The sequence below is a fragment of the Corvus brachyrhynchos genome, unplaced genomic scaffold, assembly GCF_000691975.1.
Source record: "Corvus brachyrhynchos isolate BGI_N302 unplaced genomic scaffold, ASM69197v1 scaffold4, whole genome shotgun sequence".
Taxonomy (NCBI): domain Eukaryota; kingdom Metazoa; phylum Chordata; class Aves; order Passeriformes; family Corvidae; genus Corvus; species Corvus brachyrhynchos.
Genome location: NW_008237878.1, coordinates 3,152,203 through 3,178,237, shown reverse-complemented (window position 1 = coordinate 3,178,237; position 26,035 = coordinate 3,152,203). Strand labels below are relative to the sequence as shown.

The following is a 26,035-nucleotide window of genomic DNA, read 5'->3' as shown; positions in this document are numbered from 1 at the left end:
GCAGGAACATCACATAAGCACATGAACTGTCGTGGCTCTCAGGTGGAAGCCCTTGACAGGATGGCTGTTTGGGGGTCTAAGGTGCACCTTTTGCAGATGGCACAAAATTATCTCAATGAGTCTAAAGTTCTTAACAGTTTGGGACCCAAGAGACCCAAGCCCAGCTGATGGGCAAATAACCACATAATGAACAAAGCAAAACTGAGATGGGCAAAATAATGTGAAGGTACCCTGGTGCTGCTATGGACTAAACTGAACTATGGACAAAACTGAGCTAAGTGGTCCAGCTCTACCCTTTATGCTCTCAAAAGGCATCTGGAGCACAGGTAGGGCTCCAGTGAATGCTGCTGTATAGAAAAACCTGGACTTGAAAAACCTGGGCTTGCCAATTATCCCTTCAGATACGTAAAAATAAACAACGACCAACCTTCCCAAGAAGAACAGTGCAGCTGTGCTATCACCTTCTGCCCCAAACAGTATCACACTCACAGACACTCAAAGAACCAGCTCCAAAACTGACGGAGGGAAATATTTCATCCAGTGGGACTGGGCACAGATTATTACTGGCTTTAATTACCACCCTCAGGTTGTTCCACTAGTCAGTCACACTTCACGTTTTTCCTCAGTATTCATGAGCCTGGGAACACCAGGCCTTGCTGGGAATTTGAAGGTAAAGGCAGGACAACCAGAAGCTCACCTTGACCAAGTTAATGAGGATGTGGAAATTCCGCACAGCAATATTCCAGCGCAGCAGCTTCTCCAGTTGCACCTATGGGATGCAAGGGGACAATAACCCAAGATGGTGCATTTCCTCTCACCTTGCTGGATGTGCTTTCAGCAGTTGCTGTACCCAAAGCACTGCTGTTGTTGAAGAGAGAGGAACAAAGCTTCACCACAAGCATATGTATCACAGCAAAAACACTCCACGGCAATTCCAGCCTGTGGCTTTAAGTGCTGGGAGTTAACTCAGTTCCTTGCTCTCAGAGCAGCTCTTGGTTGCAAAATAATGTTGTGCTCCCACACAGACGTGCAGAACAACTGCACAGTTTAGTAATTTGCTCATTAATGCCTATTTTCTGGTTACAGCTTCTGCTGGATTTACTACATTTTTGACATGGTGCAAATCAGGAAAAAAAGATGCTCCTTATATGTCCCCCTGTATATCAGTGTTGATATACATTGATGAATGAAGGTGTCTGAGTGCATTTCCTACACAAAGTTCAGAAGTAAATTCCTTTCCAAGTTATACATCTTTATTGTACTGTCCAGTTTAACTTGAGCTTTGTTCCCCTCAAAGAGTCCAGTGCATTTATTTTCCTACCTCACTTGAGTCTGATGGTTTCCCAGCTGGGATGCTTTTCACTGAACTCTCCAGCTGAGCCATCATTACTCTGAAGAAAACTGGGAATGTCTGCCTATGGAGAAAATGAAAAAACTGCAAGTCAGCTCTGAGTATCTAGATAGGCTGCTTGTCAACAAAATGGTGGGGAAAACTCAAATGTTGCCCAGCTGGGCATCCTTCTCAGTAGGAAATCACAGGATTAAGACTCATAACCATGTCTAGCCCAGCCCAATTGCCCAAACAGATGGAGAATCCTGGGAAGTCACTACCACTGCCCCGGTATGAACCACACCTAGACACCACCGCTTCCTTGTAGCTCTGGGGGTGCACAATAGAAGGCTTGTAGCTCTCAGCATAAGATGATTTAGGAAGTTTCAGAGTGCAGGAACATTCTTCATCCCTGCTTCCACATTCCTATGCCAGGCAGCAGCACCCTGAGTGCGTTTTTGCACACTGCATACCAGCCCAGGATTGCCTACAGCCACCCCCGGCCTCTGAGGGTGACTTTTGGAGTGCTTTATACCACCACAATAGCACAGAGACAACACACCTGATGACAGACAGCAGCTCATTTTCCAGTTAAAATGGTTCACAGCAATAAACTCAACATCATGTTCAGCACGGGACATTCCACTTTGGCATAAAGCTACCCTGTGCTACCCTGTTGCATAGTGCCAAAACAGTGTTTACAAGTGTCCAGAGTAGCCACCACAGTACCAACATGAAACCATAACAGGCCCCAAAATAAGAAAACTAAGTATTTAAAAGCAGAAATTGCCATTATGCATATCATAGAATTCAAGGTCTCTATTGTTATAATTACCTGCTTAGGGTAGGATAAGTAGAAGAACATCCATCTTTGGCAGAGTTCATCAGTTCAGGAACACCAACACCGGAGATTTCCTCTATGGCTTTCAGGATGTTATCTGTGTGCTCCAGGTAGACACTAAATCCAAAACCAGCATAGCTGATCAGTAGATATTATGCAGAATGACACGACAAGGCCTTGAACACCACCCTACCTGAAACATGTGGCCTAAAACTGTCAAGCTCTTCCCTGCCGAAGGTAATCACATGCAGGAAACCCCAAAGCACTGCTTAGAACTCTCACAGTGATGTCATTAAAAGCTACCATGATCTGAAACGTACCTAGATTCAGTATTTCCTCATTCTTATGTTTAGGAAGGACAGGCTGGGAAGAGGATGAAGTGGAATTGCCCTTTATGAAAGAGAACATCCAAGAAGTATGGGTGACACTGAAATGGCTGCCTGCTGTAGGCTACCTGTATCAGGAACAAGCCAACAAAGCCTTCTACAGACAGCCAGGAGTACCCCCATGTTGCAGGCCCTGATCCTCATGGCAGACTAACCACTGTGACACCTGCTGGAAGGACAGCCCAGCAGGGCATAAGCAATCCAGGAGTCTCCTGGAGGGCATTGATGAGAATTTCCTGACACAAGTGACAGAGGACCTGATGAGGAAAGGTGCTCAGCTGGACCTCACACTTCAAACCAAGAAAGAAACTGTGCTTTAGAAACAGTGTAAAAACAGGGCTTTAGGCCAAGCTGTGCAAGCATGAGGGTTGTGATTCAGAGGGGCCATTCCTCTGCAGCAACAGTAATCATTAAAATAAAGAGTGTCTTGGCCTGCCTGGGGAATGGCTTGAGCCTTACCAGAGCAGGGTGTGCAGGGCACTGTTGAACTGGCTGCCCTTCTCTCGGTCTCCACTGGGCTTTACCCAGGACTGGCAGAGGAACTGCTTTGCTAGAGAAGCTGTGGAATATAAGGGATAACTTAGTGAAAGAAGAATCCAAAAAATTCCTTCTTCCATATAAAAGCAGCGTGTTCAAATGCTTTTTTGAAAGATCACAATATCACTACTCCTCATGTGCCTGAACTTTCTAAGTCAGAATACATTTTCCCTAAAAAGCTGCAAGGCCAAAAGGATATATATCATGATAACAAAATATTTGCACATCCAGTGTGTCCCTGGTCTGGAATACCTGTTCACATCAGAACCATGATCCACCTCTGGCCATTTCTGACAAACTTAAGTTAAACCTTATTTGTTTGGCAGTTCCTACAGTGTGCCATGTGTTTGCTTTTAATTAGGCCATATGCAACCCTTAGGGTATCTATTTCTAGAAATGGAATTCCACTAACAAGTGACTTGGCCCTTTGGCCACAGCACTATAATAATAAATGTGAAAAGACAAGTTTAAAGTTTACAGATTTCTGAAATCAAAACTGCAAACAAACCCGCTTATCTCTTGCAGAAATGTTTAAAATCAGGAAGTGATTAGTTAAAATATCTTATTCCCTACCACACTCAGTCAGTAGCTCTCCCAAAGTGGGACTGTTTAAAATAGTAAAATAGTCTTTAAAGAGGGAACTTACAATTCTGTGTGGCTATGGGGATTGGAGAAGGACAAATTCTAGAGGTGTCTTAGTATGACAAGGAATGGCTGAGAGAGGCAACTGTCTGGAGTCTTAATTTCAGTGTGTGCTGAAGTGGAGACCAAGTAGTTTTCTTGTATATTCCCTACAACCATGTCTGTCCCTTATCTGCTGTTTATCTTACATAATGGGTCCCAATCCATGAGAGGAACTTTCTTAACTGAAAACATTTGTTGCATGGGTCTAAGAACTTACAGGTTTTCCTTTTTCTGCCCTGGAGTAACAGCTGTATTTGCAGCTCATTTCCATAAATTTTGGAAATGAGCTGTCACAAACATCTGTACTTACAGTAGGAAGTTACATCAGATTAAGTCTGTGATGAGTCACCTCCATAACCAGTGATTAAACTGGTACCAACACTGAACAGCAGGCTCGTGCTTAGAACTCCTAAAAGCTGTGAAGCTCTCATTTTTAAAAACACCAGCTAAGAGAGCTGGAGTCTGCCTGTCTGCATGTGACTGAGGCACAGCAGAACAAATACCAAAGAGGTTCCGATATATTTACAGTTGTTCCCTTCGTTAATGGCTAGGACTGTTCACCCAGTGAGATTACCAGGATGCAAAAAGGAAATCTCTCCCTTAAAAGGCCAAAGACCACAAAAAAACTAATCTGAGATGAGTGGCTCTTCACACATTACCCATTTTCTCCTTCTTCCAGCCAGACATGGGTTTCTCAGCGATGGCAATCAGGAGCTGAGTGAGGATGTAGGCACAGTGGAAGCTGGGAACACTCTGCTGGAAATTCAGGAGGTACTGAAAACTCTCACTGAGGGTAACAGGAATGGGAAAAGGTAAAAACAGTGTAGACAAGGTAATGTCTCAGACACACATAAATAAAAAGGAAGCACTACACCATCTCATATCCAAGTCTCCCTATCCCAGTGTTTTGTCCCTGGCAGTGCCCTTCTGAAGAAAGCATTATCAGCCACTAATACATAGGAATTCAGTCACTGAGAAACTTCCCTCAAGCCCCAGCCACTCTAAGTCTAGCAACAGCTTTATATACTGCTTTTGCCTAGTGTACCTGTAAGCATTTTAACTCTCCAGAACACAGTCATTCCTTCTGTGAATCCTACTAATCTCCTTGTCTCAAACAGCATATAAACAAATGAGATCCACAGATTCATGCATATTTTACATTTTATATTTTTTACTCCTTTTCATAAGGTTTGACTACACTGCCATTCAATTAAGTACAAAGCTCTGTTTGAAGTGAGTGTAGTCTCTATGAGAGCTCCCAAACACACATTTACCCATAATGCCCACACAAAATGGGGAAAAATCCCTGAAATCTGTTCATTTCAAGCCTTGTGAAATAGATTCTACCTTATCAGTTCCTCAAGAAGAAGAAACTCTGTCTCTCCTGGCTTTAGCCGGTCTGCAAGCACCTGGAGAGCTGACCTCAGCAAGTCAGTATTTTCATGCTGAGAAAAACCATTCCTGAGGGGGAAAATAATCCAGTTCAACATCAGATTAGAAGAGCTATCAGATGCAAATGCATATCTAAGCATATTTGGCAAGATGAAAAGTAGAGGAGCTGGATACTCAAGAAGAGTCCTGCAGTATGAAAGTTATAAAGGGACACAAAAAATTGAAAACTCAATGGGAATGGAAAGCCTTGAGCACAAACAATACTAACTTTTCAGTTAGACTACAGCTCTAGCTTGGTGAGGAGAGGCCATTTCCCATAACTGGAGGTCCATATATACTAAGCCAAAGCTATGGAGACCTGAAAATAAGAGGATGTATAATGACAGTTGCTGTCCGAATGCAGTGATTGTGGGTGGTGGTCACCTCCTGAACAACAGGTAGGAGCCTAACAGGAAGGAAAACTCTAAAGATCTTCATTATTTCTTGCACAGTGTCTGTGAGGGTATGTATGCTAGAAAAGCTCAAATACATCCACATTCCAATTCTACAGACTGAACAGGTGGGCTTGATAATGGTAATGCTCAAGTGCACCTGTACCACACAAGTTAACGAACAACTGGTAATATAAGAGGCCTTGACTAAACATATGTAAAAGGAGCTGTAATTTGTTGAATGTAGTGGACGGACAGCTCACCCCAGTATATGGCTGTCTGACCTACAGCAAAACAGAAATATTTTATACTGGACAGCAAAACTGAGCTTGAGCTGCCTGTTACAAAGTGGACCAGGTTCTCTGATTTACAAGATAGATGGGCTCATGAACAACCAACATTCACTCTGGCTAAAGAAAGAATGAAAAATCTGGGAATAGTCAGGAGTGGATCTGGGGTCTTGAGGTTCCAGTAGTGGCCAACAGGAGAGGCAGACCTCAGACTTGACTTTTTATGCAGTTACTACTGTTTATGAAGTACAACAAAGGTAAAATGCTTTCCACATGCAAATCTAAATTGGGGTTTAGAAAGAAACTTTTATGATACTATCCTGGATTATGTTAACAGATGCAGAAGTCTGCAGGCTGCACAAGCATTTCCGAGTTGGACATTTGTGAATCCAGCTTGAATGCATCAATAGCATTAGCTTGTTGCCAATGCACATTCATCCTTTTCCTTTGCAGAAGAAATTCTTCTATCACTCAGGATTCTGGCAGTGACAATTTAGCAAAGGATGAGGGGAAGGAAATGGGAAAGGATGGGTAAGAAATTCCAGGATCCCTAGGCAGAATGGAAGTTTCACAGCTAGGTGTGCCAGAATAACTCTTATGCTGATCTTGACCCAAAAGCCCATTGACTGAATTCTACCCAGCTCAGCGCTTCATCGCCTACAGCTTTAGCGCAGCTCACAATCAGGCAATGAAGCCTGGCTTAACTAAGAAGTGCTTAGAAGTCTCCACCCACTCCAGTGGGTTGTTTTACATAACTGGCAGGCCTTTCACAGGGTGCAAACACTTTAAAGGAAAGAAACAAGAAGAGGAAGCAATAAATGGGTACAGCTATGGACTTTTCTTTTAAACTCACCAAGCAAATAAGGAGCGAAAAGTCAGTAACAGCAGTTGGTAGCAAGAGGACATCAGCTGATGCTCCTGGATGTTCACTCCTGGTTCATCTTCTGCACCCTGATTTTGTACAGCTGCCTTTAATACAGAACAAATAATTCATTAAATGCTATTCCAAACAAAGATAATGGCACAAGAATCCATTTCCATAAATTCCATGTTTAAAAAACCTCAAGAAAACAAAGTGACTCTTTTTCCCCCAAACAAAATGGAAAATATCTTTACAGGAGACAAAACTTGAGGGTTTTTTGGTCAAAATTGCTGCCCACTGACCTGGAAGTAGTTGTGCATGTTCTCCATGTGCTTACACAATGGCTTTAGTAGATTAACCACACACGTAGCAACTTCCTTGGGGGATCTCTGACACAGATGGGAAAAGCCAATATCCTTGTTGCCTCTTTCCTGCAGCAAACCCAAAAGTTAAAAGTTGTTTCATCAGCCTTTCTTGAAAATAACCTCAATTGCTACATCTTAGACTGCTGCCAAGCAGTGCAATTCCTGATGTCATACAGGGTCAGGGAGGGTCAGAGGGTAGGAAAGATGGCTTCTGCTGAACAAGCACCACCAACTCAGACAAGTGCATAACATTTGACTAAAATGATAAAACTGATGTGACACACAGCTCTGTTAGAGAATCATTTAGGTTGGAAAACACCTTTAAGATCAGAGAATTCAACACTTTACTCAAACACTAAGTGAAGGCAGTCTCTGCACATGGGAATTAAGATAGGTAGAAAAACAAGAACAATGAATATGACAGAGCCCGTCAGGTTGCAGTGCATTTCTCAGTTTAATGCAGTGGGACATGCATTTACTTTTCTCCTGAAGGCGTCAGCAAGGAGTCCCTGCAGTCAGGGGGATTTCCAATGCAGAAAAAGCAGAAACATGGATGCAGCAGCTTCTGCTGGCTGCTGCAGCCATCTGGCCTGGATAACCTGGGTTGCTTCTTGAACAGCACAGCCAGTCTCCCCAGGGAGGGCTAGGAAAAGGGTCACTTGAGTTTTGAGGCTACAAGACTCCCTCAGTTAAAAACCCTTTCCTGAGATGTGCAGAGAACCAGATGCTGCAAATACTTCAGCAAAAGCAGTGTACACAAGTCTCTTTTGAAAGAGCAAGGGCTGCTCTAGCACAGAGCTGGGTGTCACACTTCCATTCAACTACCAAATGAAAATAATTCTGAAAAACATTTCTCGGGAAAGCCCTGGAGGCCCCTGATGTGCTGCTGTTCTTGCCTTTGGAAAGGGCACCCTCCTTGTGGAGCCCGAGGGCAGCACATGTTCCAGCTTCCAGCACAGGTCATCCAGAAGGAAGCAAAGCTCAGCAGGCCCCAGCTGCACAACTTCACAAGCCTGCAATGAAAAGAACAGTTAATCCCAGGACGCAGATGTAACGGTAGTGCCTTGAAGCTCAAGTTTACCCTCTCTGTTTCCAGTTATGTCTCCTGGATTAGTTAACCTCAGGAGGGACTTATTTGGTAGATGACTGGTTTTATGGCTCCCCCGTGGCAGGTATGGGGCACTGGTTCCACTTACTCAAAGGACAAAGCCATCCTGATGCTCTAAACAGCTGAAGCAATGTCAGTACAACTTAACAACTGAGGAAGAACAGATTTATAGACATTGACATTGAAAATAAGCTGCTGAGGATAAAAAGAGGTTTAAGCCCAAAGAGTCACAAAATTCACCAAGTAACAGCCAAGAAGTTAATTTGAAATAATGCCACATGGCCCAAGAGACTTCCAGTTGGCCTGTGACCTGCATGCACAGAGACAGCTGTCCTGCAAGGGCAGACCAGGCTGTGCTCCAGCCTGCCATGGCCTTTTCGCATTTTATGCATTTACTGTAGCCTGACAAAATGAGACTCCAGATGGACTCAGCCTGCCTACAAGGAGGGTAACAAAATTGAGCACTTCTATTTTCCACAGCCATAGCAATGCAGTTTTATACAAGCTCCCAGATGATACACGGGAACCTGCTCACTGAGAGCACCTCCATGACTCCAGTCCCACATTTGTGCTGTTTAGGATCTCCTGATGCCTTGAGACACTTGAGTTTTTGCAATACAGGCTTTACTTTATGCCACAGGTTCTTTTTGATAGGCAGCACTTCATGTATTTACCACCCCATAGCTTACCTGTGCTCAATATTAGAGCCCCTTTCTTCCCCCCTTCTTCTTAGAGCTAGACATGTTATACAGTATCTTTCTCCTTTTATGCAATATTTACATTAGTTTGTTTTTAACATTGCTACATGACATACCAGTTCTTCTCAGGAAAGTCCTTTTTTTCTCAGTGCCTTGAAGTACTTGGAGCTCACAGCCCTGGACCAACACATCTTAACACCAACCTGTTGTGCACTTCAGTGGAACAGAGAGGGCCAAGGCCTCTGAGAGAGGCCATTACACAAAGCCTCACCAGTGTGGGTTTCAGGCTGCTCCACTCACCTCTGTGTGCATCTCTGTGTCCAGGACAGACTTTGTGAGCAGCCCACAGTGCAGCACGGTGAACACCTCGAGGTCCAGCTCTCGGAAGTACGGGCGATAGCTCTGCAGCTGTGCCAGAGGATTTCCTGCCTCTCTATCAGCAGCAGTCTGAAAAGGAAATGGCAGGAGAGTGGCCTCTGCAGGGGCAATTTTCAAAATTCTGATGGGAGGCAGGTGCCAGAAAGCAGAATTCAGCCACTGACTGTGATTAACTTTGGAATGAACAACCCCTGTCTCAAAGCTTTTGTTTATGCATCTATGGCATCTTCCCTGTTCTGTCTTCCTTGCAAATCCCCAGGGCTATACACCTACCTTGTCCAGCTCGGAGAGCTCAGTATCAGGCTGGTTTCCCTCAGAACTGTCATCTGCTTGAGAACGATCTGCAGAGCCAGCTTTGCTGCCATCAGCTTTCTTTTTCCTTCCTTAAACAGAGAGGCAACTTCAGAATCAAAGGCTACACTGTGCTCAGCACTGGACAGCACAGGCTGTATTTTAACCAGGACTAAGAAAGCACGGAGCACAGGTCCATAGATGAAGTGCTCCTTCAAAGTGCAGTATCTAAAGTGATGGATCCTTCTCTTGTCTGCAAAAGACAGTCAAAACTTTCCTTCTGCCTCAAACACACTCCTACATGACAGGCCCAGACCCTGCACAATAGGTGTGGCACTGGAGGGAAAGGCATTCTGATCTGTGGCCTCCTCCAGTTGTTCTCATTGAATGGAATGTGAATTTTTGTCCACTTTGGCTTAAGGCAGACATGTTCCCAAGAAATGCTAATCTAAACTAGAAATAAATCTTATCTAGAAACAGAACTACAAACAGGAAGAACAAAGCAAATCTGCTTCAGCTTGAAAACTGAAAGGCAAGTTCTGCGTCTTCTCTGTGGGAGCTAGCAATGGGAAAGGATGAAGGAAAGAGTTCCTTGTGCAGCAGAGCCATGACAAGGTTCCCAAAACATTGGTTAGGTACAACCTAAAGCTCAGGGGTTTGCAAGGCAGCTCAAGCCACAGATTCAGTACCACATGATCCCATAAACCCATCAAAGACAGAACTTAATGCTGCAGAAAGTACTTTGGCAGGTGAAAGCAATCAATGAAAGCCCTGGATTTTCACTGTTAAATGCTATGCATCAGCTTTAGCCAAGGAGACAGACCATCCAACACCTGTTTGGTGTAGGATATTTTTCCATCTCCACTTCAGCTGCAACAGGAGTTGATGAGGTAAAATTTCAAGCTAGATTGACGTTGCCAAGAATTTAGTGCTTTAGGCACACACAAGTGCAATGGCTGCAGTGCAATCTGCCAGTCAACCCCCATCACATCTGTTTGCTTAAACATTTTAAATTATCTTTACCACTCCTTTTCCTGGCTGGACCAGCAGCATTAATGGATGGTGCAGCCTCCGGGGCTTCAGAGTCAAAGGTAGCTGGTGGTGGGACATAGCCAGGGGTCACTGAAAGAGCCAAAATGTAGAAATTGTGTTAATTCAGCTCCTAAATGACAATATACAGGCCAGATACATATCTAAAGAAAGTACCATATATTTCACTGTCCTGGTGAAAATGTCAAGTCTGTGCCTGTGAGATAAGTGTAAGAGTTTGTGTGTCTGCTATCGAGCAGTGAGCTGGAATAGCAGTGAGGAGGGGAGCAGTGGAGCAGATAAGAGTGCCTGGGATCTGGGCAGGCTATTGGGAGATGGACAAGGTGTGTCAATACTTGGGGATCTGCAAAAGTTCGTGACTCTAGAGTGTGTAATTTGTGTGCTCCTCACTGAGGAAGTGATTAAGAAGAGCAGTTTGGATTTGGACAAACTGAAAATTATAGCTGTCCATGCATGAACTTTTAGGCCACTGTAAAACTGCAGTGTGTGTTACCATATGCTTCCTCCATTGATGTCTAAAACAATTCCTTTCACTTCACAGCTGGTACAGGCCCAAAATGTACAAATGTTTCGTACTCACCTGCCAAGCATTTTCCCAGCACATTCTGCAGCTCTGTGATGTTCTGTAATCGAGTTAGAACTTTCCCCTTCATCTCAGCATCCTGTTGCTGGCAGAAGGCATTTACAACCTAGAGATACAAACCAAGCTCACTGAATTAGGGAGATTTGTACCCACGTTGCTACTTTTTCTTTTCTGAATAACATTCTCAAGTCCTGAATGAACACACGACACAGCACAAGTGGCCTGTGTGACCAGGTTCAGATGGTATGAACAAAGCCCTTCAGAAGCCCATAAGAACATGGATATAATTGGTGCAATCTATAAAAAGAGATAGGACAATGTTGAGCTTTTGATGGGATACCCTTCCTTTTCGGATGAGGGTGAGAGAGCAGAGGAGGCTGCTGTTCTGCTGAGTTCTTTATTTCATAGTCTCATAGATTCTTGAAGGCAGAGTTCGAAGGGGTTACATGATAAGGCCAAGCAGCAACAGCAGGCAAACAGCAGGCAGAACAGCTTCTTCTAATTCTAGTTCCTTCTCCAATTCTTTCTTACAGAACTGTGGATTATATTTGTTAATTGACTAATAAAATTAACACACGTTTCTAGTCTTTCTTTTTTTAACCTATCCTGGTCTAATTCTAACAGTCATAAGCCTTACACAAGTGTTACATAGGTATTACACAGATTTGCCTATATAGTTTCTATCAGCTCTTATTGTTTATGTGAACACTCTATCTAAAAAATGTGAACAGTATAATTCTATCTATATTTTGTCTAAAGTAAAGAAATTCTGTGAAAAGGTAACACTGCTGCAATAAAAACTGTGTTTAAGTTCTCTGCTGCAGCTTTTTAATGTTTAAGGCACTTAGCATATATTTCTACTAAAAGTTAAAACTCTGTATTTCTATTTCACTTTGGTATGACTTCATGTATCTCAGCTTATCTAAAGGTTTTAATTCAACCCCTGTGCTTTGGCTTCCCTCTAGGCCTGAGTCCAGAGGAGCTTTCACTCCAACATGACAACACCTACAGATAAAATATTAGTTGAAAAAGAGGAATTAGCAGACAACATCAGGTTCTGTGATACCTGTGGCTCTGAAAACCCCTTGGCACTTCCCAGGTCTGCCAGGAAAGAGGCAGTCCTGGGAGAAGAGCAGGAGGACTGGGAATGTGGAATTGCACCAAATCTGCCCTTCTCATGTTATCAGAATAACTCCAGCAGGGAACAATCCCACTGACCATTGATGTAGCAAATACATGGTCTAAATCTGCATGAAGGTACTGCATTTTACCCTTCTGTCAGCTCACAGAGGTATAGAACAGAGAGTACAGAGCATCCCCAAGAAAGGAAATTTTATAGCCTCTCTGGAAGTGGAGCACAACCTTTCTGTTAGGTGACAAAGACCACATTAGAAGACCAGAATATTCTCTCCCCTCTGGCTTCCCCTCTCCTGGCTGACCAACCTCTACTCTCCAAGGCTTCCCTCATCCCTCCACTCCAGAACCTGCAGACAAGGCTCTACTCACTTCACGAAACCAGTTGAGAGCATAGAACAGGAGTGAGCACAGAAATTCACGTTCTTGCTTGGACAGAGATTCCAGCTTCCCTTCAACCTCCAGGTCAGTCAGGTACAGGGGACAACCTGGCACAGAGCAAGAAAAGTATAGGTTGGACTGTGTGCTACTCATGCTTTGGCTTTTGCATAGACCAAGTCTCTTATCAAAGCCTGTAGCAGTTCCAGTGGCTATTTGGAGTAAGGCCCATCAGCCACTCCATCCTCAGACAGCACAACTGTCTCCCTGACTCCCTTCCACTTTGTGGGCACAGAGCATCTCAGCCTCCTTCACAAAATGCACAATCCTTCCTGTGGCCAGAGGAAATCTGTGCAGATCTGGCAAAGGAACAAGGCAGGCAGCCAGGCTCTATAGACAGTCCATTTACCATACCTAGCAAGGCATCAATCTCCTCCAGACTTCCACTGTTTTGCTCTGCAGTGTAGAGCCTCAGCAACCGGAAACAGGGTGACAGACACATGGGTGACACTGCCCTGGGAGAAAAAAGAAATGGAGTGGGTATTATGTTTTATGTATCTCCAGAATGCCCATCACTTTTCCATTATGTCCTGTGTCCTCCCCAGGCCACCTTGCCTATGCCTTCTATTTTGCTTCTTGCAAGTCCCAGCAACACAGAGCAGAAATGCACCATGTGGGTTAGAAAAAAACTCCCACAAACTAATAACTGGTGATTATGAGTTTTCTGAAAAAGCAAATAAGGGAAGAAAAATTATTGTAATGAACAAAAAATGGGGTCAGATTTATTTCTGGTGGAAACCAAAGTTGACTAGCTCAGAAGGATCTGTAAGAAATTGTGCACAACAGAGTTATAAGCAGTGGAGAAACCTCCTTCAATGTTTTGCAGTGTGCCACTGCTCCAATTGTGAGTGAGGAAAATCAACCTTTTTCCATAGATGCATGCGAAGTTAGCTGTATTTTCTCTCATTTTAAAATGATCACGTCTTTTTAAAGCACAACTAAAATGTCAACAAAATCTTACGACAATAAACTACAAACAATGTGAAGGTGCAAATAAAAAAAAAGAGAGCCGTTTATAACCTTAACAATTCTATGAGTCCTATGGTCCTTTTAACTTTGATTGCCATACTGTTTACTTGACTTTTGTATATCTTACACGCTTCCTGTTCCATTTGCCAAAGACAATGTCCTTATTTTTCAGTCATATTTCATTTTTGGCTGCATATTTGTGGGTTTAGCACTGTCTACCAGCATGACTCACCCAAGATCACCTAAACAGCCTAAGCCAGAACAGACTGCCAGCTCCCAACCAGATTATGCCTTTAAATCTATCTGAGTATGTTTAACATCAAAAAAAGGAGAACACTGGAAACTGGTAAATTCTCTGACTAGCTCCTTATCAGGCACCTGAAGTGCACAAATGAAAACATTTCCTTTACCTTTGCAGTCATCCCACATGTAAGTGTCAAAGTACCTTTTACTTTGGTGACTCGCTCCAGCAGTGACCCTGCCAAGCTCACTCTGTGACACCAATGGCAAGAGGTTGATGGCAATTGCTTCCTGACTTTGATCTTCATCCAGATTGTACAAGGACTTCACTGGGAACAAGAATGAACTGCAAGGAAAGACGGACAAGGTCTTATTGGCAACCTCAGTTCTCAGTGACAGAAACACTATCAATGCTTTAGCTGTGATTAGCATACCCGTGCACTGTGGGGCTGAGATCTACCACGAAGTCACTGGGAAAGTCCTCCACCAAACTCTTCCCAAACTCGTCCTACGAAGAAAGGAAAGAAAACTTGCTCGGCAAAGGGGATCAATGAAGAAAGCTCCAACAGCAGCAGTGGAAGATGCATAAGATAAGGCCAAGCAAAAGTATCCTGGAACAGTCACAGCCATGAAGCCCCATGGCCTGCAAAGATAGCCAAGGGCTGCCTTTAGAGACAGAGCCAGGAAACAATGCTAAGTGTGCACAACCAACTTCTTCCCCGCTCTCTGGATGTGGGCTTGACTACAAGTTCCAGAGTGATGCAGAGAGGCAGAGCAGCTGGCTGCAAGAGGAAAGCAGCCCACATGTAAAAGGAGCTCCCAGCAGGAAGAAAGAGCTATCCAGTGGCCTTCACAAACCTTTTCCTATCACCATAAATACCATTTATTTATTTACTACCATAAATGACTGTGGCTCTTCCAAGATCTTAGGGATCAGACAGTCTTAGTAGTCTGACCCAGAAACCAATTTCAATACTAAGTTTAAAGTTCTTTCAGATTCTACTTTTGTCTATGAATAGGAACAGCATGCTCTGAAATGTCACTTAATTTCCTTTAAAAGGCTTCCCCACTGTCATGTAAAATTTCACATAAAAGAAGCTGTTAAAGCACAATGAGGAATCTGCCATAATCAGAAAAAGCCAAGAGAGCTGGATGAGGATTTTGTATCTGACCAGTCTCTCACAGAACAAAACAAATTTCCAGACTGGAGTGAAATCCTCAAATTGACTCTATCCTGCCAATGTTTGAAAAAACATCATTTTTCTGAAGAATTCTAGTAAGTGATTACGTTCAAACTGCTCTGCAACGTACCAGGAGCTGCAAGTCCAAATTGCCCTTCTGCTTCTCAATCAAACTGGCAAATTCATCGTAGTACAGAGCCCGGATCTCTGGTGTTTGCTCACAGCAGAAGCCCACAAGGTCCAGCAGGGTAGACAGCTGAAAGGAGAGAAAACAGTGCAGAAATGGGTAAGGTAAGTGATCCAACTCAAGCTTTTACCTTAAGTCCTTTTTACATTAATTTATTGTGAGGCATATTCAAAGCTTCATCTCTAGAGTGACAACCCATGATGAATGTTCTTGAAGAGACACAGCTCTGAGAAGGAAAACGGGCCTTTAAGAGTCCTCTGCCATGAAATGACACAAAAGAGTCTGCCCAGGATCACCCTTAAATAGAGTGCCAGCAGAGAAGAAGGTTCTTCAACAGAAACTAAGGAAAAAGGCTGCTATGCCAATCCTGTACAGCAGAAATACTTTCTCTGGATGGCCTGAAAGGCACAGTTACCAAAGCTGAGAGGATGGCCATGGTCACCCTTTGGCTCACTGAAGCAGATTGTCCTGCTTCTTTCTTTGTATTTGAAATAACAGCTGGAGAGAAGACTTCCACTAAATGGCTGAAGTGCTGCTTGTCCTGGTCTAGCAGAGGCAACACCAGGGGGTGCCTTTGTTTCTCCAAAACCATTTTTAATAGACTCTTGGCTCTGCAGTCAATGTACAAGAATCCCAGGCTCAGGAAAGTTAACTCCCAGACCCACACAGTACTTCAGATAAGACTGCATTTCCAGTCACCCCTCCTTGCTGACCATATCCTCCCTGTCTCCCACACTGCCCCATTCTTGGTACTCACCTGCCCATCACGCTCGCTGTTCAGCTCTGGTCTCTCCAGTGAAGCACCATCTCCTTCATTCCTGGAAGCAATTGATAACCTTGCTGTTGTGGCACAAGACTCAGCAGGTGACCCATCACACACACAAGGTTCTCTCTCCAGAAATTGGAGAATTACACAGGAAAAAGATTTCTTTGGAACACATTAAGAAAAGACCTGGTGGTGTTTGAGACTTCTCTTTTAGATTTCCCTGGATTCATACACAGAGCACCTCAGGTTATTCAGCCTAGAGTCAGAAGCTGATCTGTAGTCAGCCCACCAGTGTGCAATTTTTTTCCAAGCAGTAGGTCCTGCTCGTGCTGGTCAAGGCATCCACAAATAGGCATTAACAAGGAATTTGGGATGCCTTTGAGACCAGCAGCAGGTGAGCAGCACTGAACAGGCTGAAATACCAAACAACACAGTATGCAGAAGAGAGTTTTAAGTTCCTGGATTTGCCCAAGATGTGCATGAACTCAAAGGCAATGCCCTCCTGTCTTTGTTCCACTCCAGGCCTGAACTGAAAGCCACGTTAAATTCATCTTTGCTACATTTTTTCTCACCTTTTTAATGCCACGCTTCCTATCATGGAAACAGCACCAATAATCCCCATTTGTTTGTGGTTGGGAACTGTGCTGGAGAGCCATTTCCTGATCACCATATGCATATCATCCTGGAAAGAGACACAGACCATGTCACCACAGAAGTACTTGTGTGCATCACTCACAGTTCTGTTGGCATCTTCACTCAATGTCATCTCCAAGGGCTACAGAGGGATGGTTTACTGGGATTACAGCTTTGCTGCATGAAAATTCTGAAATGAATTTGAGTCCCTGTGGATTCTGACATTTCCTTTATTACGAAAATACTGGTCACAGCTCCAACTAAGGCTGTAAACAGCATGAAAAGTTATTTGGTTTGACTTTGCTCTAACTACTACACAGAACATGTAGTCGGTCCAGGTTTCACCTATAATTAATAGAAGAGTATGTTAAAAAAATAGCAGATGGTCTTGGAGCCTGTCACACCCTAACAGCAGCTGCAGAGGTGCACTTCAAAACACTGTCAGCTTCAGGAGGCTGAAGGATGGAGCAGTTTGTGGTGAAGGTCCAAAGACAAACTGTGCACTGCAAGGACAAATGCCTAAGTCACCTGCAGAGATCCTCATGTCTGAGAAGTTTAGAAGTGCCCTTAGAGAAGGCAAAGAGGAAATTGTCTCTCAGGATACTGATTTCTTTGGTGACCTACCCCTAAAATCTTTGCCATCACTGAGGATAGAGTCAAATTGCCAACCCAGGATCTCCACAGTTACAAACTGTCAGCTCAAAATAAATTCTAGACACTCCTCCCCTTCTTTTCACAACTTCTGAGGGTGACAGGCAGAACATCCTGATGGCAAGTCCTCCTGGGCTGCAAAGTCACACTGTGTGTTGCCAAGGCAATTTTCACAAATCACACATTGGGGTGGGAGGTGGGGAAATCACTGAGGAAAGTAGTTCAGAAAGGAGCTAAACCTGCCATACAACTGGGAATTTTGGCAGTGAAGAGCTCAAATTTAACAGGGTGAGTGGGAAGGACCAAAATGACTATAGAAATGCTGTTTTACATGCCACAGACCAATCAGAGGAAGAGCAGTTTTCCTTTACAGTCTCAAGTTACCATGTGCAAACATACCCACAATTACAAACTACACAAGGACTCAAAGAAAGACAAATAGTCCTAATTTCTAAGAGCTGAACTTTATGAATGGGAAGATTTTCAACCCAGACATCTCTGCTGTGAAATAAATATCTTTGAATATTTATCTGCTATGCTTAAGGATTCAGAAATCCAGACAAAGGTATCCAGTACCACCACTGTTATGCTGCAACTGAGTCACACAAGGTATCCTGTGCAAGAAGAAGGTGGATTTAGACAGACCAGGTTTGACAGCTTCTCATGTTTAAACCATAGGTATGAGAGGTGTGAATTCTACTACTTCCCAGCAGAGTCCTCTGCACTGTGAAGTTCAGTTCCTCTGACAAGAGTCTCTGTTGTCTCTGGTGTACAGAATTTAAGTGCCTGAATCAATACAAACATCTCAGGGAAGACACTGAACTGTGCTTTCTGAAGGCTTCTAAGTGATGGAGAAACGGAACCACTCAAGGAGGCTGCTGAATTTACACTTTTGCAAGCCTTCAAGGCTCAGCTGGACAAAGCAACAATCAACATGACACCGTGCTGGTGACAGTCCCACTTTCACTGGGAGGTTAGATTAGGGACTACCATCAGTACCCCTCCAACAACACATCTAACAACTCTAACCTTTCTTAGATGCACAAGAGAAGGGGACCTTTCTGGGAAAGATGAGAGGCACACAGTCACTGTGATAAGCCCTTGATATCAGGGTGGGAATAAGTTGACTTGCAGCCACTTGGGGAGAAGAGAATTTTAAGATGAAGGACGTCCTGACATCAATCACTGTTCATAGATGAGGCCAGTATTTAGTTAACCTAGCAAAAGCACCAAGGCACAGCCTGAATGACTTTCTGTTGTGTCTCTGCTTACCTGAATGTAGCTCCCTTCTTGCTTCTGGCTGAATGCTAAAGTGCTGAGGATGTAGAAAAGCTTCCGGATCTGGCATGGATTCAGTTTCTGTGTAGAGTCTAAAATGGTCTATAAGAGAAGCCACAAACTAGCTCAGACGTATCAAGAATCCCTTTCCATATTCTCAAAAACACATGAATGGCCAACCTCAGGGAAGATAATTAACTTTACCTTTTTTGTACACACATGAAAAAGCTACACTCAAATTAAACAAATATAAATGCCAAACTGTTGCTCTGGCCTTAATTATGGCAGGTCATTTTATCAGAGGCTGAATGGGAAGAACAATTTGGCTACCATAAGCATTTTAGGAGTGCTCAGGACAAGTGACAGCTGTCTATTTTCTATCACAGGTTTGGTCACAGGATTCAAAGTATTTGACAAGCAAGAAATTAAGCAATTTTCATTTAACAATCAACCAGCTAAACAGCAAAAGGTAAACAGTTTTACCATAGTGTACAATTAAATCACAGGGAGCACCAAAGTATCAGAGAGGTGTGGGAATACCCATACCCACCCTGTTCAAGGACTCTTAAATACAAGCTGTCCTTAAGCTACATACCCACCACAGATGGGGAGTGTTCAATGAAAGTACTGTGACATGCTTGCCTTGCTGTTTAGCTCTTCCCTCAATCTCCACTTTTAATACTTTTGGAAATAGGCAACTGGGCAGGTCTGACCCTGCTTATCAGACTTAGAACTCAGTAGTCCATTTTTTTTTCTCCCCACTAAGTACTTCCTTTTTTTAAATTTTAGGACATGGACTTCTTCCATCTCTGTGAGCAATTTTGTCTTAGGATTCAAATACTGGCTAAAGTATTATCAGTCTTTCAATAGACAGAATGGGCAGACCACAAAGGGGGCAGGTTTTTGCCAAGTTTCTGAAACAGCTGATGTAAACAGACATCATTTTCCTTCCATTGTAGGCACCATTCCACACCTGCAATTTAAGCATCGTCTAGCTAAAAGGAATTGTCTATCTTAATTTCCTCTGTCAAAAAATCATACAGTCCTATCTTACAGCTCACACTTTGGTAACAGATACCTTTCACTTCTGACCACTGCATTTCTCCAGACAGAAAAGCTTTACAGGTACAAGCTTTTCCAATACCTCTATTTTGGAGAAGTACTGGTGTATTCTGGATCTGAGGCAAAGTGGTGTAAAGGACCCAAAATCTAGTATAGACCCAGAACATACCTTCACAAAGGTGGCATAGCGCATCAGCAGGGATGTATGCAGCACCACCAAATCCGTGAGCACATCCAGAGAAATGTCCAGTTCTGTCTCACTTCCACTGCACACATGAGTCACCAAAGCAGTCACAACCTCCTAAGGAAAAAGCCACCAAAGGAACCACAGTGAAAAACAGAAAATGTCTGCCTTGCTCTGCTCATATGAACTAAGTCAATCAAGTATAGATAATCAAAGCAGTCTCTGTGCTTGAGTCCCTTGCTACCAGTCTTGCTGTGATTGTTCCCCATCTTCTTCTTGCCCTACTCTTTGGCACAGACTTCTCTCCAAAGGCTTCCAACTGCCTGAAACCCTGTCCCCTAAAGGATCATGACATACATCCTAGAAAAAAGTGCAAGCCCAAATAAAACAGCTGCCATCCATCACACTGTACCTGCTGGCAGTAGGAGTCAAAGGCTGAAAAAGCTTGTTTGTACATGCAGCTGCCAAAGGAGACCACAGCTGGGTGTGCTGAGTGCAGAAACACCTGAGCAAGGGCTAGGATGGAAGGGAAGAAGTCTTTGATAACCTGAAATACAGACACCATGACAGAGATTATTGTTGCTTGTTTTCAACACATCCAGTGCTGAGGAAAGCTCAACTTCAGAAAACCACATGACAGTTACAACAGAGGACATGTGCCTTGGGACACTGATCTGGACCAAAAATTAGAAAAGACAAGTACATGTACATAACTGGAAAGGTATAAATAATGCAGCACAGGGCTAAATCATCATCTGACCAAGATCTTTGAGAGAGAAAAGAGAGAGCCCCAAAGCAGGATCAGCACTGACCGTTGAATGGTTTTGGAAGGCATTCTGCATCAGCTGCTCCGGCATGCAGCCCAATCGGATTTTGCTCCTCAAGACCTTCTCAGTTTGCTTCCTGTTCCTGGTGTTTGTAGAATGGATTAGCAGCAAAACTATCAGATCCAGAACCTTTTAGAGGAAATAACCACTATTCATTATGTTGAAATATTAAACAGTCCAGATAACTCCAAGTCAAAACCTGAAGTCTAAACTGAGAACAAAAAAAGATCTCAAAAAGTCCCAACAGTCACAACTGCAGAAAAACCTTGTGAGTCCAACAGGACAGAATTAAAACAAGATAACTCTGTCCCTTGACATTAGGAAGGATGAAGCAAGGGTTACGAAGAAAATGGATGGTTGCTATACTCAGAACAAGTCCAACACCAAAAGAACCACCCATGAAACATCACTGGCAGTTTCTGCGCCAACTACAAAAATCTCTTAATCTACAACCATGAAGAAAGCCTTGAGAACATCAGCAGAAGAGGACAGTCCCAGAGCAGAAGTATTACCTTATGGTCAGACACAGATGTGCTGTTCTCAATAGCCTGAGAGAAAAAAAACCAAGCAAGCTGTTAAGCTACAGTACAATACTATATTCCAAAACCAAATCAAAAAAGGTAGACACCAAAAGTCTGTAACACCCTGCTCACAGACTTCTCTCCTCTACAACAGGATACCTATCCAAGTCAGCAAACTGGATCTTGCCAACAACAGAGAATCCAGAAAGCATTCAAAAAAATAGCTAAAATTTGAGTTTGATCAAAGACACTCTCAAATAACATCCAGATTGAGAAAGGAACTGAGGTACTGAGTAATGAAAGACTGAGAACAAGAAACAGTCTCATGGTTTACTCTGAAATGTAATTTAAAATTAAATTTGGCACAATACCAGCCAATATTGATTTCCAGCAGGACATTTTCAAGCACCTTAAGGCTTCACACAGCTCAGTCTCAATACATGGGTATACATTTTTCCTCTCTCGCTGAACGAAATGTATCAATAAAATGAAGGGCTAACATTTGTCTTTTGATATCACATTTGATTACAAGAAAGGCTCAGGCTCAATCAAGGAGCCCAAATAAATAAGGAAACAAGGACTGAAGCATGTATCTTACCTTAATCCATGCTTCAGAGACATCTTTCTGAAATCTCACAGCTAACTTGATCACATCAAAAAGTAGCTTCACACAATTCTGGCTGGTGGTTACTTGGCTCAGGGAAGAACTGTAAATTATCAGAAAGGAGGAGACTCAGTCCCTGCAAATACTGTCACAGAAGGAACAAGGCAGCCCAGCAGTCACACCACTTACTTAAAGCAGCCACTGTCCAGAGGGAATGCTCTGTCAAGGATAGGGAGTGACACAAGAGGGTGCAAACAGAGGTTGCAGAATCAATGGAAAACATACTGGAGGGAACTTAAAACAGATGAACTGGTAGCAACATCATTATAGATGAAGTTGCTTATTCCCATGCAGACATGGATGCAGCTGGCTCAAAAGGAATTAAATCCACGACAGGGGAAGCTGGCTGGGCAAGGACTGACAAATGTATTGTATTAGTACCAAGCAGGAAGGAATAAAGGTGTCTGTGCCTTTCCACAGGATAAATTAGACTCATGTATGTAGCCAATGGTGCCAGAGAGACCAGAAGAGGAAGAGTTTAAGTTCTCTTGTCTTGTCTTACCCTTGGAGAATCAGATAAACCTATTTAAGTACCTGGCCTGGACTTGGCTTTTAATCTTCTTCTGGGAACTGTGCATCTGCAGGGGCAGAACACACGATGACAGATCCAAGCTCTTACGAAGATCAGAAATCACCTGTAAAGCACAAATCCATGCACAAATCACTGTGACAAATGAGGGGAGAACAGAAAAAGCCGAGGAAAATAAAACAATTTCCCATAACAACCTTAAAATTACAAACAAAAAACCTCATATATTTATAAGATTCACAAGTACTTAACCATGTCCAAATCTAATTTTTTTTTAACTTAGAAAATGAACCAGCAAAACTTTTCTCTTCACATTGCGTCATGATGCTGCAGGTGCATACAGAAAGCAGAATTTTTTTAAAGCTACTCTGCGAAGTTCCCACCTATATCTGCTTTACGTTGCTGTGAACTGTTTTTATTCTGCTTAGCAGCTGAGCAAGATATATGGCAGCCTCAGGAATTCTGGGACATGCAAGTTTAGCAATCTGACTGCTGTTGAATTGCAGTGTACCAGCACAGAGCGGCTTCCATGTGATAGGCACACTTTTTTTTACAAGGGTCTCCCTGAAAGGTTTGGGCAGATCACAAACCTCATCTGGCTTACACTGAGGCTTCCTCAACATACAAAAAAAAGTGTGTTTGATACTTCATCAAGGCTGGCTTTGATCCCTGGCAACATTAAAATTTTACTTGAAAACATTAAAAACATTAATCTCTGTGTGTGAAGCAACTTCCCTCTGTTAAAACACACACTGGTGTGGAAAACACACGCTCCCATTATGAAAAAGATACTGTACCTCTACTGCATCTGCTGCCTTGACATTTTGGAGGATGAATTTTACTACTACAGGCAAATCTTCCAGTTTTACAGAAGGCACAATGGTCATGGCAGACTGTCGCACCTGAGGAGAGAGCAACACTCCATCAGCTGGAAGACAACACTTCACAGAAACACAATTATGTTCGTGAGAAGGAATCCTTATAGTCCAGCCTTCTGCTCAGAGCAGGAATATTGTCAGTACTAGATCAGATTCACCTTGGCTTTGCTGAGTCTTGAAGATATCCAAGGATGGAGGAAATCTCCAATCCCTGCCACCTCTTAGATAATTTATGTCAATGCTGCAGACCCTAACTTGTTTTTCCAAATGTCTAACCAAAACCTCCTGTTGTGGCCACTGCCCCTTATCCCTCTTCAACAAGAAGAGCTTGGCTCCATCATTTTTTAACTGGCTTTCAAAAGGGAAAAGCATGGACAACATGCAGCCTGCTATGCAGCACCAGCATTTTGGGACTATGTAAAAACACTATTTAGTGCACTCAAATGAACCAATTTTATTTTATTCATAAGAAGCCCAACTCCAAAAAGTACAGCAATGCAGCCAAGGCACATCATCATTTCTTCTCCTTTATCAGCATTCTGCAGAGAAAACCTATTTAATTATTTGATCACCAATCTTCTGCCTTTCCTTAGAATATAACAATCTAGTCTGGTCACCGTACTTCAAAAAGATGAAATATTGACAATAAGCAGGTTTAAAACAGGCAATAAAAATTTAGTGCAGCAGGACAAAGTGCTTCTGCATTAGCTAAAACAGCTGTGATTGAAATTTCTGGCTGTTACAGTACGCATTCAGAAAACTTCTCTCTGCTCTTCACTGAACCCCTCACATGTTTCAAAAACCAGCTTTAGCTTCTAACTTCTTTCCAACTTCAGGAGCTCAGGACTTTTGAAGGCCTACAGGAGTCAGATTTAACAAAATACTTGGAATGAAGAAACAGTTCCAGCTCTCGTGTTGCTAAGCAGGGGCTGGGGTCTGCCGAAGTGCTCAGTAAAAGCTCTCACCTCAGCCACAAGTTCTGCATCAAGATCCAGACGAGAAAGGGCATCCAGGATTGGCACTGTCAGCCGTCTGCCCTGCTTTAGCAAGCAGCTGATACACAGGGAAAAGAAAACAAATGGTCCTCTTAACAAAACCAAGAATGTATCTTTAGTGTATTGTGTGATTCCAGTAGTTTTTGTGGTGACTGCAAAAAAAAAATCTCGGAAACTGACAACAACATATGCCACTGGCATTATGGAAAACTTGTTCCCTAAATTATTGCTCCTCATGTAAGAGCTGCACCTGTCTTTTAACAGCCTCATGGACTTTCCCAAAACTCATGTAATCATTCTTGGCTGAGATCTCAATTTCTTACAAACTTTCTCTAGCAAGAAGTTGTACTTAAATTGCGTTAGTTGAAAAACACCTCATCTGCAGCATCCTGGTAACTCTGTCTATGCTCCCTAATTCATTACAAGTAATGAGTTGTTTTCCACATCAGACATGGGTAGAGGCTATTGAGAATATGGAAATAAGTATGCCTCGCTGATACTGTTTGGATCTCAGCTTTCAAAATACACAAAGAGAGAAAACAGAAGTCTGAGGAGTTTGATTAGCATAGGAAAAATGCGTGGAGTTCTTTTATCTAGAAGCTGAGGCAGTAAACTGAGAATGAAAACGAAGTCACAATTTGAGAGGGTACAAGGAACAGGACGCACTGCTTGCAGTAATAATCTGCAACAGTGATCACAGGTTTGAAAAGATAATTAACACCAGCATAAATGCAAGTGATCTGTGTAGTAATAAGAATTAGAAACACTTAGACTATTCAAATTACTAAGTAAAATGAATACATTATTAAAGAAGACAGATGTAAGGACTAGCCTAAGGCAGTGCTCCCTGGGAGGATAACTCTTGGCATTAGGTCCCCCAGTTGTTTGGGTCAGTAAATATGCTTGAGAAAAGTATATAAAATAGCCAGAAAGTTCTGTTTCTTGCACACATTTACTGTGTTGTGTGTGGTTTGGGTTGGTTTTTTTTATTAATAAAAACCATGTTGATTCTTACCACAGCAGAATCCAAGACAAATGAGAAGTTGTCAATAGTAATATCCCAGTGACTGATCATAGACTGATCCAGAATAAGTAGTGAGTACTTAACTGGATTCTACCTGTGCTGTATGCAGGTAGTCAAGAGTTTAACAATTATTTAGATAAAAGCAGTTTTGGAGCATTGTCTAAATGCAATGCCTTTTGCCTGTGCTCTCTTTAAGAGCATAACAGCACAAATGGAATGTCCTAAGCCAGTGGTAGGTGTCCCCAAATGTTGCAGTTAACAGGAACACACGGCTGTCCTAATACTTCAGTCAGTCCCAGAGCAACCTTCATTAACGCACCTTGTCCTTTTCTACTAAGTGCAAGGGAGAAAAAACAAAACAAAACAAACCCTCCCAACCAAATCATCTGTACCTGAGCTCTCTGGCAACCTCACTTTGCTGGGAATCCTCCAGGATCTCAGGTAAACTGGTGATAATATCGTGCTGGATTGGTACTGGAGAGACACTAACCATCTGCATTAACTTCTTGACCAGATCCTGCAGACAAGAGGAGCACTGGTGAAATGCACAGATCTCACCATCAGCACAACAACAATATTATGCATCTAAGGTCCCTCAGTACATCGTCTGCCTGGATTTATGCCAACTGTCCCAAACTCACTGTCCTG

The 26,035-nt window shown here is 42.9% G+C and overlaps 1 protein-coding gene across 1 annotated transcript in view; it reads right to left on the bottom strand.

The window, feature by feature from the left end:
• Positions 1–26,035, bottom strand: part of FANCD2 (Fanconi anemia complementation group D2) — a 37,499-nt gene that overhangs the window by 6,540 nt on the left and 4,924 nt on the right. Inside the window, exons 8-37 of the mRNA XM_017732300.1 lie at positions 25,780–25,904; positions 24,334–24,421; positions 23,288–23,392; positions 22,496–22,596; positions 21,896–22,004; positions 21,289–21,324; positions 20,762–20,905; positions 20,362–20,496; positions 19,935–20,066; positions 18,698–18,805; positions 16,714–16,823; positions 16,133–16,193; positions 15,319–15,444; positions 14,442–14,515; positions 14,213–14,353; positions 13,153–13,253; positions 12,733–12,848; positions 11,224–11,332; positions 10,617–10,715; positions 9,576–9,685; positions 9,225–9,371; positions 8,015–8,131; positions 7,056–7,184; positions 6,745–6,860; positions 5,126–5,239; positions 4,438–4,565; positions 3,017–3,116; positions 2,166–2,288; positions 1,322–1,415; positions 698–769 (exon numbers count right to left, since the gene is read on the bottom strand). Of these exons, the coding sequence (XP_017587789.1) occupies positions 698–769; positions 1,322–1,415; positions 2,166–2,288; positions 3,017–3,116; positions 4,438–4,565; positions 5,126–5,239; positions 6,745–6,860; positions 7,056–7,184; positions 8,015–8,131; positions 9,225–9,371; positions 9,576–9,685; positions 10,617–10,715; positions 11,224–11,332; positions 12,733–12,848; positions 13,153–13,253; positions 14,213–14,353; positions 14,442–14,515; positions 15,319–15,444; positions 16,133–16,193; positions 16,714–16,823; positions 18,698–18,805; positions 19,935–20,066; positions 20,362–20,496; positions 20,762–20,905; positions 21,289–21,324; positions 21,896–22,004; positions 22,496–22,596; positions 23,288–23,392; positions 24,334–24,421; positions 25,780–25,904 (3,270 nt within the window). The remainder of the gene's footprint in view (positions 1–697; positions 770–1,321; positions 1,416–2,165; positions 2,289–3,016; positions 3,117–4,437; positions 4,566–5,125; positions 5,240–6,744; positions 6,861–7,055; positions 7,185–8,014; positions 8,132–9,224; positions 9,372–9,575; positions 9,686–10,616; positions 10,716–11,223; positions 11,333–12,732; positions 12,849–13,152; positions 13,254–14,212; positions 14,354–14,441; positions 14,516–15,318; positions 15,445–16,132; positions 16,194–16,713; positions 16,824–18,697; positions 18,806–19,934; positions 20,067–20,361; positions 20,497–20,761; positions 20,906–21,288; positions 21,325–21,895; positions 22,005–22,495; positions 22,597–23,287; positions 23,393–24,333; positions 24,422–25,779; positions 25,905–26,035) is intronic.